This window comes from Olea europaea, chromosome 2 (genome assembly GCF_002742605.1).
Source record: "Olea europaea var. sylvestris chromosome 2, O_europaea_v1, whole genome shotgun sequence".
Lineage (NCBI taxonomy): Eukaryota > Viridiplantae > Streptophyta > Magnoliopsida > Lamiales > Oleaceae > Olea > Olea europaea.
In genome coordinates, this window is record NC_036238.1 from 3735262 (window position 1) to 3749265 (window position 14004).

At 31.3% G+C, this 14004-nt stretch overlaps 1 protein-coding gene across 6 annotated transcripts; it reads right to left on the reverse strand.

Annotated features, from left to right (window-relative positions):
• Positions 1-987: 987 nt before the first annotated feature.
• On the reverse strand, positions 988-5900 carry LOC111408881 (protein BASIC PENTACYSTEINE6-like). 6 transcript variants are annotated; one of them, XM_023038710.1, is made up of 4 exons: positions 5729-5900; positions 2919-3018; positions 2316-2365; positions 988-2139 (listed from the first exon to the last, which is right to left on the reverse strand). In XM_023038710.1, the coding sequence occupies exons 3-4, from the start codon at positions 2319-2321 to the stop codon at positions 1246-1248; spliced, it is 900 nt and encodes a 299-aa protein (XP_022894478.1). In that variant the 5' UTR covers positions 2322-2365; positions 2919-3018; positions 5729-5900; the 3' UTR covers positions 988-1245. The 6 variants fall into 6 exon arrangements, with proteins under 6 accessions (XP_022894478.1, XP_022894468.1, XP_022894486.1 ...); XM_023038700.1 differs by lacking the exon at positions 5729-5900 and adding an exon at positions 4155-4290; XM_023038718.1 differs by lacking the exon at positions 5729-5900 and adding an exon at positions 4155-4290 and having other exon boundaries at positions 2919-3092.
• Positions 5901-14004: the final 8104 nt, after the last annotated feature.

Sequence of the window (14004 nt, forward strand, 5' to 3'; positions counted from 1 at the left end):
CCTCTTCGAGAAGACAAGTTCTTGTGATTTTATCTTGTATTGGTTGAACTATTGTAAACTTTTGTTGCCTTGTTTGGGCTATATAGTGCAACCAAGCGTTATCCATTTTATATGGATGCTCAAAAGTTTTAAGACCCTTAGCTACGAGTACTCTAAATAATCTAATGAGAGTGGACTCATGGGAGAGATTCATAGTAGCTACTCAAGTAGATATGAGTGGACTCGTGGAGATGGTTGACAAGAGCTCCTCTTTAATTATTTTGGTTAGTTAACTCTAGGACCAATTTTTAGGAGAGCTTGGTGATTGTGAGGCGCCAATTATTGTTAGAGGGGACATCAAAGGCCTTTTAACTTGGGGGAAGTGTTACAATAGAAGCAAAAGTGATGTGAATTATTAAAGAATCGAAGTGGATTTAAAGATGTCAACAAAGTTATGTGTAAAGGTTTCATGGGATTTAGTCTGGATTGAAGGATATCAACAAACTCGTGTAAAGGTTTTATGTGTGAATTAATAAAGAATCGAAGTGAATTTAAAGATATCAACAAACTTTTGTGTAAATGTTTCATGGGATTTAGTCGGTTATCTTGAATATGGATTTTCAGTTTTCGAAGAAATAACAAATCTAGTATTTTTGTGGTTAATTGACTCTCAATCAAATTTGACGGTCATGGTCATTGTAGGACTTAATACTTCAGACACGAATTGATAACAATCATGCACTATCTACGTACGCATTGCCGGTGACACCCCACTATTTTAAGAGGATCTCGTACCGTTATAAGTCTACAGTTTTTGAAAAAAACCAGGCTTTTATGAGAGATGCTCTATGGCCTATGAAAGGTGAAATAGGGGTTAGATGTATATAAAGAGATGGCTGTTCAATCGTATTAAATGGATTGGCCAGTTGCTATTAGTTTAGATCCTTTTTTATTGTCAGTGAGGGGCCCTTTCAGGTTTTGTAAGAGTAGAAAGTATGTGATTAGGTCAACTAATTAAGTTGTACAAGTGTAAATATTGTTTAAACCCATATCATCTGAATTTTGACAAAATCTTACATTTGAAACAAAGTCGCTCCTTTCTGCATCAAATTGGTATAATTTCAATACTTAAAATCCAATTCAGCTACTACGATGGATTGATATAACCTGTCAAGGTGCCAAGTTGTATGAACTACCTTGGTCAATCCTTTGGCAAGAATATTTTCTTTATCCACCATCCAGTCCAAGATGCTTATAAGCAGCAGCTTATTTTAGGGTGCTGTACCGATTCGTCCCATGCTTAGCCCAGTGATCTTTGAGATCGAGAGGAGTGGAAAAATCGTAACCATCTGTAGCAAGTCGATTTAGCAGCTTGCCAAAAGCACTTCCACTCATCTTTCTACCACCAACTCTGGTGTAGCGTTTATTTGCCACCTGAGGTAATGGATACATTGAAATTGTGGTAGTACAGCATGCAGACTGCCATCCACCACTCCCCCACCTATAACATGGCTGAGGTGAACCAGTGCAAGAGCAAACTGGCACTGGCATGGCAGACTCATCAAAGTTAATTTGGTTCAAACCCAAATTATCCTTCCACGAAACTTGTTTGTCCAGATCGTCCTCATCACAATCAAAATCATGCTCATTACTCCAACTGTTAGATGCATCCGAGTTTACCTGCTTACTCAAATTTTCGGCCCCTCTTTTTCCCACCCTCAGAGGCTTTGCTGATTTTGCTAGTTTTCCATCTTTTGGTTGCCTCACTTTCCTACGCTTAGCAGTTTCAGAAGCAGTTTCTGTAACGTTAAAATCATTAATTTTTGCAACTCCCCCAGAAATATACGCAGCTTCAGCCATGTGCATCTGCTGCTGGTAGTGAATGTGTTTTGATCCACTTGTAATTTCATTTCCAAGTGAATCAGCGAGAGTGTTGTCATTCATTGAACTCTCCCTGAATTGAAAGGCTGCAATAGCCTCATCTCGATCTTGTATAGCAGCACTACGCTCGGCAATTGCTGCATCACGCTGCAGCATTGCCATGTCTCGCTCTGCAAAGGCCCTCTTTCTCTCCTCCAATGCCATGTTCCTTTCTCGAATGGCGGCATCCCTCTCAGCTGTGATAGCCATAAAGGTCTTTATTGTCAAGTGATTGTGGTCCTTCATTAATTAAAGCACCTCATTAGATCCAGCTAATTGTTGTCTAAGCATGCGAGGGAAAATAAACACTCAAGTTCAATAAACAACGCAGAATAAACCCTGTTCATATAAGTCTCTCCTCTTTTCACCTTCAGAGATCTAATGTATGATTATTATTAAAAGAAGCAACATCATACCATCATTAGTAATAAAACTAAAGCTAGAAATCCATTCTTTATCGTTGTTCCTGCACAAGTGAAAACATCTCATAAATCAAATAGAGAAGGAAACAGCCAAAAAAAAAAAAAAAAATCTCAACGGACTTTAATTAAAACTATGCACATACCAGAACAAGTTGGATAAAAACCAAAGAACACAACTTTCATCAAACGTAAAATTTATATTAAAAAAGGGAAAATGTTATTCCCGCATAGACCATATCACACACAAACAAAATACCATGTTTTAATATCCTATTCAGAAATTAGACAAGAAAAGATAATTTACTCATTAGGCCTGCATGGACCATATCACGTGTATATTACCTACACATATCCTATTCAGAAATTAGACAAGAAAAGAGGATTTATTCATTAGAAAGGAATCAAAGCAGCAGCTGTGATACCAAAAGTCAGTTTCTCTTCTCTCCACGTCTCTGTTTCTCTATTTAAAATACTATTTGTTCCTCCTTTCATTAGAATATTAAGTAAGTCCATTCCACCCCAACGTTATCCAATAATCTAATTTTATTACAAAGACGACAGAATATTATATGCATTTGAGATGACAAAAGATTGTACCTGTTTGCAGCTTTACAATGTCCAACAAAGTCACAATCCCTATTTCTTTGATTTGGTCCAGGCCCACAAAATGTTTTCTTCAGTTGTTCACTTGGGACGCCTAAGGACACATGAAATGAGGGTCATATATTCGTGTGGCTGGCAGAATTGAGCCTCTTTCCAGTCAACATAAAACTGTTTCCAATAAGTTATGTCCTCGTATCAAAAGTTTTATCCTATGCAGGTAGCATTTGGCGGTTTTGAAATATGAATTAGCAAATATTCAAGATCTATATCACAAAAGCAAAAGAAAATGCTTATTTTCTCAATATAGTGTTCCATGAGAAACTCCATTCAGGTTCTATTTCTTGCCATAAATTTTAGTAGGTTGTATGACACGAATTTCACTTCTCAAGGTGTCCAATTAATTCTTTTGAGCATTACTCCCACTGATGTATATAATCAATGGGATGTCCAGCAAAACTTTCGTGATCCTCAAAAGCCCACTTTCAGCCATACCACTCAGATAAAGCATCATGATTAATTTCTAAAGAAGAGAAAAGACTGCAATACAGTTCCTTATGCTCGTTGCACATAATTGAAGCTAAAGACATGTACTGAGATTGTTCATCAAGCAAGACCACATGGACACTCAGCTTAAATGTGCGGTAAGGATGAAGTATATCAACAATTAAACACAACTTGACAATTAACTATACCATGCTCGTTGCACATAATTGAAGCTAAAGACACATACTCAGATTGTTCATCAAGCAAGACCATATGGACACTCAGCTTAAATGTGCGGTAAGGATGAAGTATATCAACAATTAAACACAACTTGACAATTAACTATACCATGCTCGTTGCACATAATTGAAGCTAAAGACACATACTCAGATTGTTCATCAAGCAAGACCATATGGACACTCAGCTTAAATGTGCGGTAAGGATGAAGTATATCAACAATTAAACACAACTTGACAATTAACTATACCATGCTCTTTCATAACATTCAGTCAATCTTTAGCTCCAGCCCCCCCCCCCCCCTATTCCGAAAAATCGTAAGCTTAAACAACAAAGATCAGAAATTACAACAAAAATACAAGACATATACTAAAGATCGAAAGCTCAAAATTAATTTTTTTCCGCAAAAATAAAAATAAAAATAAATAAACGTAATAGGAGATGCTAGGGTGAAAAAAGTGAGATCAAGAAATCAGATAAAATGATGAAAATGAGAGAATCGGAGCCTACCAGAAAGAGCCGATGGCTGGGGGGACAGAACCCGACAGCACTATATCTCTCTCTCTCTCTCTCGCTCTCGCTCTCTCTCTCCCCCCTTGTTGTAGAGAGAAAAAGAGAGCGTGTATTTATCCGCCAAGTTGCAGAGGAACAAATAATTTGATCATAGTGACACTAAATCCCTGCTCGGTGTATATATATATATATAAAATAAAAGTTTTTGTTTTAAAATAAGTTTTTATTTTTTATTTTTTAAATTTAGTTTTAATATATAATGTAAAGTTACTATTTTACCTCTTTTAAAATTAGTGAAAATTGTGGGAAAAAAGGTTGGGTAACCATAGTAAAACATTATGAAACATCGGATGGCCATAGTGAAACGTTATACAATTAAGTAGCTATGGTGAAATAAAATGAAATTTAGTGGCCATAATGACACTAAGTCCCTGTTCGGTGAGTATTAAAATTCAAATTTTAATATAAGTCAAAATCAACAATAAATTTTAATCACACATTTAAAGGGTTTCACAACTTTTTAATCACATATTTCATCAATTTTTATTAAAATCTATTAAGACTTTATTTGATTCCCCTTTTTTTCAAAATACATTTTTCTCTCTCTTCTTTTCAACAACATTTTTCAGTAAAATAATATTATACGTAAATAAAAAAAATCCTTATTTTTCAACCACATATTTTTCATTAATCTACTATTCTAAAATACTTTTTTTTTTTTAAAATGGAGCTCAAACATCCTCTAAAAAATAGGGAAAATTTTTGAAATACGTATATAATTATTTTATAAGAGAACGTGTGGTTGAAAATAAGATTTGAAAAAATGAGTCTCAAACAGGGGTAAAATATATTAAAGAAGACAAATTTTAGCAAATTAGTGGGGGTTAATCATGCATGTTGATGTGTGATAATTTCAGATTAATGTAAAAATAAAAAAATAATTAAAAAAATAGTCTAATAATAATGTTTAGTTGTTGTTGACGTAGTTCGAGCCTTTAATTGGATCATTGCTTGGTAGGAGCTTGTCATTCTTTAACTTATCAAGCTACACTTTCAAATCATGGGAATTCTTTGAGCTCGTAGAACTAATTCACGAACCTAACCTACTATCAGAAACCTAAAATATGCAAAATTTATATTTAATCCGTAAAAGTATCTCATACACATTCATTACTTTTAACCATATGCAATTTTAACAAAAAAAAATTCAAAGCCGGCCCGCCATACACACAAAAGCTAATAGAACCAGCCAACGTCATTGTACAACACTTGAAAGCTATGTTATTTCCTCTTGTAACCTTTAAATGTTCCTAAAGTGCAGATTTGTCCACGATCTACTAAAAGGAGACAAAATGTACATAAACTATTCCGAAAAATCGTAAGCTTAAACAACAAAGATCAGAAATTACAACAAAAATACAAGACATATACTAAAGATCGAAAGCTCAAAATTATTTTTTTTCCGCAAAAATAAAAATAAAAATAAATAAACGTAATAGGAGATGCTAGGGTAAAAAAAGTGAGATCAAGAAATCAGATAAAATGATGAAAATGAGAGAATCGGAGCCTACCAGAAAGAGCCGATGGCTGGGGGGACAGAACCCGACAGCACTATCTCTCTCTCTCTCTCTCTCTCTCTCTCGCTCTCTCTCTCCCCCCTTGTTGTAGAGAGAAAAAGAGAGCGTGTATTTATCCGCCAAGTTGCAGAGGAACAAATGCCTCCGTAACTGTTGATGCAGAAAATGGTTGTTAAACGGTGTCGTTCGGAGGTTTGAGATGGCAACACGACAGCGTTTTAGATGTCAGAACGAGTGTGAATTCGGGTCGTGTCCGGTCTGAACAACGTCTGCGCTTGTTGGGTTGTCTCCCGGTTGACCGCACTATCAACCAGGGGGAATAAATTATTATTTACTGATCACTTAGGGGTCGTTTGAGCCCAATTATTTGTAGATTATAATGAGATGAATAATATTTTTTTGAAAAATTGGTGGTTGAAAAGTTTTTGATTTACCTGTAATATTATTTTATTAAAAATTGTGTGGTTAAAAGTAGGAGAGAGAAAAATTTAATTTAATATAATAAGAAATAATGGGACTCAAACAGGGGGCTTAACTTTATATTTAGTGTCACTATAATCATTAAATTTTATTTTATTTTATTAAGATCATTCAACTTTATAATTAGTATCACCATAACTTTTCAATTTGATTTATTTTATCATTGCAACCCAATTTCTTATAAAATTTCACCATAACCACTCAATTTCATTTCACAATTTTCATTAATTTAAAAAGGGGTAGAACAATAATTTTGTAATATATATAAAGTAAATTTTAAATAAAAATAAAAGTTTTTTATTTTAAAATAATTTTTTATTTTATTTTATTTTTCTAAGTAGCCTTTTTTTTAAATAAGTTTTTATTTTATTTTTTAAGTAAATTTTTTTTAAAAAAAGTTTTTATTTTATTTTATTTTCTTAAGTAACTTTTTTAAATAAGTTTTTATTTTCTTTTTTTAATTTAGCTTTTATACATAATATAAACTTATCATTTTACCCCTTTCAAAATTAATGAAAATTGTTAAAAAAAAAAAAAAAAAAATTGGTTGACTATAGTAAAACATTACAAAAAATTTATATCTCTCTCTCTCTCTCTCGCTCTCGCTCTCTCTCTCCCCCCTTGTTGTAGAGAGAAAAAGAGAGCGTGTATTTATCCGCCAAGTTGCAGAGGAACAAATAATTTGATCATAGTGACACTAAATCCCTGCTCGGTGTATATATATATATATAAAATAAAAGTTTTTGTTTTAAAATAAGTTTTTATTTTTTATTTTTTAAATTTAGTTTTAATATATAATGTAAAGTTACTATTTTACCTCTTTTAAAATTAGTGAAAATTGTGGGAAAAAAGGTTGGGTAACCATAGTAAAACATTATGAAACATCGGATGGCCATAGTGAAACGTTATACAATTAAGTAGCTATGGTGAAATAAAATGAAATTTAGTGGCCATAATGACACTAAGTCCCTGTTCGGTGAGTATTAAAATTCAAATTTTAATATAAGTCAAAATCAACAATAAATTTTAATCACATATTTAAAGGGTTTCACAACTTTTTAATCACATATTTCATCAATTTTTATTAAAATCTATTAAGACTTTATTTGATTCCCCTTTTTTTCAAAATACATTTTTTTCTCTCTTCTTTTCAACAACATTTTTTAGTAAAATAATATTATACGTAAATAAAAAAAATCCTTATTTTTCAACCACATATTTTTCATTAATCTACTATTCTAAAATACTTTTTTTTTTTTTTTAAATGGAGCTCAAACATCCTCTAAAAAATAGGGAAAATTTTTGAAATACGTATATAATTATTTTATAAGAGAACGTGTGGTTGAAAATAAGATTTGAAAAAATGAGTCTCAAACAGGGGTAAAATATATTAAAGAAGACAAATTTTAGCAAATTAGTGGGGGTTAATCATGCATGTTGATGTGTGATAATTTCAGATTAATGTAAAAATAAAAAAATAATTAAAAAAATAGTCTAATAATAATGTTTAGTTGTTGTTGTAATGTAGAATAGACACGTAGTTCGAGCCTTTAATTGGATCATTGCTTGGTAGGAGCTTGTCATTCTTTAACTTATCAAGCTACACTTTCCTTCCTCAAGATATGTGCCACTGTTTTATTCCAATAAGCCTCATATTTTTCTCTCTTTAAAATAAAATTCTTTAATTCTAATACTCATTTTCAACTATACATTCACACAATAATATATTTTGCGCGTAAATATTACAATTTTCCCTACCTTTTAATTATATATTCTTCAAAAAATCTCAAATCATTTTTCCCTCAATAATGACTATCACAAAAGGGCTAAATCTTATTGGTTTAGGAGGTCAAACCGTCATTACACTTAGGTCGTAGCTTGAGGCCTAAGTAATGTTATCTACAACCTAGGCAATGTGATGGGACAATGTCAACATTAAGAGAAATATCTTCCTATTTCGGGGAACATTCCACAAATTTGCTCATAATGAAGTTTTTAAATGACAACAACTTTAGCCGTTCTAACTAGTTGAGCCATATGGTTAGACTTTACATCTTGTGCATGAATTTCTTGTGATTAATCTTGTTTAATCACTTTGAAGTGAGCTCACACTATGTCCTGAAGAGGCCTTTTAAGATCGGACGCAATCAATAACAATAATAACTGATGTTTTGAGTAATTATGACAATGATATTTGAATTGTAATAGTTAATCTTATTTATAAATATAATTCAAATAATCACTCTTTAACGTGTCACCTAACAGTGTTATAAATTACGTCAATTCAACAAAAAACGTTGTTAATAAGAATGGGTTCACCATAAGATTTAAGTCCAAAAATATAACCAATTTTTCATTTGAACGTATCAAATCTATAATTCCTAATTCTAGATTTTTTGTTGAATTGGTATAATAACTAACGACATATGGTGACACGCTAGCACTTAGTATCACTGAGTGGGAACTTTAATGCTTTTTAACCAAGTGATCATTAGTGCGACTTTAAAAACTCGAGTGACTTTTATTGTAAGAAAAAAAATTGAGAAATCATTAGCATAACTAATCAAAACTTCAACAACAATTCGAGTAACTTCTCGAAATTAGTAATTATCCCCAAATTGGTGTATTTAAGCATTTGTATCAATTGAGCTCAAATCTAATATCCTCAATTTCTTGTTCCCTTAGATTGTTTTTGTAATAATACATTATTGACAATTCGACACATCATTAATGCAAATGAGAAGACGATAAAATATATTTTTGGCACACCAACACATTATACCTTAGCATCTTCCCATTTTGGTAGAAAATATGATGTGTTGAGGTGTTAAACATCTACTGAACGGACATACATCATATAACAACACAATATCATTCCGCAACATCGTGTACTTGTGCATTTAAAAAATATATAAACTTTCAACATTTCTATCATCAGTTTAGATTTTTAGCATAATAAACATGGTTTTGATATTCGGTATTCCATTGCAGGCATTTTCATATGGAGTATAGGAGCAAATTTTTATTTTCTTCTTTAAATAATTTTTGAGTTTCATATTCTTCTATTAAGGAGATTTGCTTAACGTTTCTTATTGACTTTTGGGATTTGGTTTTTTTTATCTGAAAAAAATAAATAAATAAATAAGAAGGCCGATGACGATCTGGTGCATCTTATGTTCTGGTCCGATAAACAACATATAATCTCAATGAAGGCTAGACAATAACAAATCTCATCCCACTTTGAAAAAAATATAGCAACAAAAAAGGCTATCATTTGTATGGAAACCTCATTCAACATAAAAGAAAAATTCAAATAATTGATATTTATTTTCCTTTAGCAACTGTCAAGCATGGTCAACCATTCCATTGAAAGAGAGAAAAGAACAAGAATCAGAAGTGCCTTTAAACAGTATCCAGGAATCAAGGATCGAATCAGTGGTTCGTTCCTACAATCAAGTGGTCAAGCCTAAAAGTAAATCCCTGAGATCCCAGCAACTTTAGGAGGTTTGGGATTTGACATTTTATTGACATGTCAATCAATTTATGGACTCAATTTTATGGGGATTATGTTGATAAAAATAATATTTTTAGTAATTAAGCCTAGGTTTGGTAGAAATATTCTGAAACTAGATTTTGTAAAAAGTGAATTTTTATTATTTATTATTTTTATTTTTTTGAGAAATAGAAATTTTTTTAAATTTATGTGCACTATTATTTTATTGAGAGAATGTATGATTAAGAGTGAGTTTGGGCGATAATGAGTTTTAGAAAAGGACTTTGCTAAAGAAACAGGGCCACGTTTCTCAACCCATTGGGTCAGGCACATGTCCCCTTTGGAGAAATAGGGACAACGTGGCCTTGTTTGAGAATAATTATTGTTTAGAAAATAGGATAGAATAAGTGATAAATATTAAGGCTCTGTTTGATCCACATTATTTGAAAAAATATATCTTTAAACAGTGATTTAATATCATTTCAATCATATTTTTCAATAAAATAATGTTATATGCAAATTCAAACATTTTCTTATTTTTTAATCACACATTAGACATCATTCGTAACGTGCAATTAAATATTCTTCTATAGTAATACATTTTTTAAGTAGATAAAGGATTGCACAAAAAAATCATCAAACATTAAAGTCGAATCGAATCATTGAGTACACGTAAATCTGTCAATTTTTAGGCTTCGATAATTGAAATTTACTAGGTAGTTTGAATTGTTAAAAAAAATGATCAATTTACTCCTTCACTATTCGTTATTAGCTCCAATCCGTTTGGCCTACTAGTGAGTGATATGAGGCTTAGACTAATATAATCTGAATGGTTGAACTTAGGAATGTCAACGAGACGAGACGAGTCGAGTCGAGTCGGCTCACGAGTTGAAATTTGAGGCTCGGGCTCGGCTCAAGCGAAATCAAACAAGCTTTTTTCAAGTCTGAGTCGAGTAGAGCAAAAGCTCGGCAAAAAAAAATGCTCGACTCCAGCTTCAGGCTCAGGCCTTAACGTGCTGAGCAAGGCTTGTTCTTTTTTTTTTTTTATAACAAGATTACCAATCTAACATTTTTTTTAAAAAAATTAAAAATTACATAATTTATACGAGTTACAAATTAAATAAAAATTACAACTTATAAAATTGCATAATTTATAAGAATTATAAATTAAATAAAAATTACAACTTACAACTCTCCTCCTTTTTTGGAGCTTGGGACCAACTACATGATGTAGACGAAGTTAAAATTGTACACGAATAAAATATTACGTATACAATTTTTCTTGAAATAAATAAATTTAAAAATTACATATTTTTTGAAATAAATTATTTTAAAAATTTACAACATTTTTTGTTTAGATCTGCTGCAACTCTTCAATCAGTATACTGTTAATATATTCTTGAATATGTAATTTCGCACATTCACAGTCCTTCAAACATATTAAAGCCTCCAATATATCTTCTTTTAGTCTTGAATATTCGTCTGATAAAATTCGACCACTTAAACTGAATGCAACATCCGATGCTACCGTAGATACCGAAGGTATTAGTAGATCATGTGTAATTTTTGATACAATTGGATATTGTCTTTCATTACACCTCCACCAATTTAGAAGACTAAATTCCTGTAATTCCTTTTGAGGTAACACACTATGAACGTCCACGCACATATACCTAGCTAACACAGAGGAAATTTCAAGATTTATTCCACCGACATTTATCGCTCTCGACATTGATGAACTAGAACTAAATGAGAGAACACTTGTATTGCTTTCCAAATAATTCCATAAATTATTTTAACTTATTGAAATATTTCTTGAAAAAAATTTGGGGAAGTAGAACTACACTGACCTTCTTTTTCAGCATAGTAATTATATATTTCACATAACATAGATTCTATATTTACATATGATAATTCCACATTCATGAAATTTGAAATCCCCTTTGCAATGGCTATTGTGTCATTCAAATTAAGTCGATGGTCCATTACTGAATCTAAAATAAATAAAGAGGGCAATTCTTCCCAATATTTATGAAATTTTAACTTCATAGAGTAGACTAAGAAAAATAACAAATTACTGTATTTATGAAATGTTTGTGAAATATAAAAAAAAATGTTGTAAAACAATTTAATATATATGGTAATAAACTCCGCTACATTCCTTGTAGTGTCGAAAAAAGATTTAAAATTTTTTTCACGTGAAATGCAATAGACCATTCTCAATATTCTAAATTATATTCGGGTCCATATATATGCCTACCATTATAATATAATGAAATTACTTTATTGTTATTTTCATAAGAATGTAACATAAGATATGTAAAGTTCCATCTATATGTTACATCAGTGGAGAATAATTTCTCCTGTAAGTCATACTCTGCACACAAAATATTAGATGCTTGCTTTCTTGCCGGTGACACGGTAATAAAATTTATTTCTTATCTAATTTTATCTAAAGGAGAATTTATATATTCTAATCCAACTTTTATAAGCAAATTAATAATATGACATGCATAACGTTGATAAAAAAAATAAAGTTCCAAATGTAAGGTTAAGGTCATTAATAAATCTTTTAATAGCATCTTTGTTAAGACTAATATTATCAGAAGTAAAATTTCGAATTATATATTTTACACTATATTCCTGTATGATATTTTTTAAAATCATGTATATGTAAGTGGTATTATGAGGATATTCTACACATCTAAATGCAATAATTATTTAATGTAAAAGTCATAGGTGCTCAATTTAATGAGCTATAACAGCAATATAACATTTTCTATTACCATTGGTCTATAAATCAAATATAAATGATATAACACTATTAAAAGTTTTTAGACTTCCAATAACAATTTGTTTTCTTTTGTTATATAATTTTATAGTATCCGAACGAAGAGTATTTCTACAATAAAAAGAATACTTGGGTTAGAGATATTTCTGCACGAGTCGGGTAAAGTATACTGAGTTTATTATCAGCATCTCTGCTGCAGCCACGTATATAGCCATTCTTTCACGAAATCTTTCCTGTAAATATACAAAGGTGGAAAGAGTAGAACAAGAACCACCAAACACTAACTCGGTTTGTTTTGAGTCGAAATTGACTGATTTCGCTTTGCAACTCCTTAATATGTGTCTATTCAAATGCACTTCCAACTAAATGCTTTGTCACATTAATTGTAACATGCTTTCCAAATATCCACTCCATTTTGAACACCAATTTTTTTACATATCATATATTGCCAATAATCAGAAGATTCTTTTTTCGACCTTTTAATATCGAGTACTTCTTCCTCTTCAATGTTCTCCAAATCAATTGAAATATTTTGAGATGTATCGTGATCGAATGGGGTACTCGAGCTACTTTTAAACTGATTAACCTTATTACTAGTAAAATCCATTTATAGCTAGTGTAATATAAAATACTAAATATTATAGTGAAAGAAATTGAATATGAGATTGAGAGTAAAAAAATTGAAATTGAAACTTGAATCTATAATACTGCAAGTTAAAATCGATTGAAAAAAATTGATCTGAAACTTAAAAATTTATCCTATATTTATAGCCAAAAAAATTCGTTTTCCCTCCAAATTTGAAATTCAAATTTCAGTTTGAATTTGATATTTAGCCTTATAAATGGTATTGTTAAAAAAAGAAAGAAAACCATAGCTACCTTAAGGCAGCTTTATAGTTGCCTGTAACGGCAACTTTATAGATTATGTTGACTTTTGTTTTGTTTAAAATTTTTTTTTTAATTTTGTGCCTTGCCACGGGCCATTTTTGGCCCGTGACATGAGTTGAGCCACAATGGGTCAGCTCGGGCTCGAGCTCACGCCCCAAAATGGGACTCGGCCTGAGTTTAGGCTCGCTTCATCAAATCCACGAGACGGGTCGGTTCGAGCTTTTTTCGAGCCGAGCCATGTGTTGCCCCAGCCATCGAGCTGATTTGACATCCCTAGTTGAATTTCATAGTAATTTCTATTTCTACAGCTTTAAGTTTGTATTAATACAAATGTATTGTAATGTTTATGTTTATAAGTTTTTAATCTAAATTTTGTAATGAAATTTTAGACCAATTTTTATATTTTGACTTGTTTGAAAAGTGTTTCTTTAATTAAAGACCTTAAACAGTACTCTAAAATTATATTGAACTGCAAAAAATAGTTTGATTCGATTTGGTGTGAATTTTTAGAAAATAGGTCAGAAACCACCAAATTTGAACTTCATTCACGTTTAGTTGATGGTATTAGCCACCATTTGACCCCCATTTTTTGAAAATGAAAATGGGAGAATAGTATTT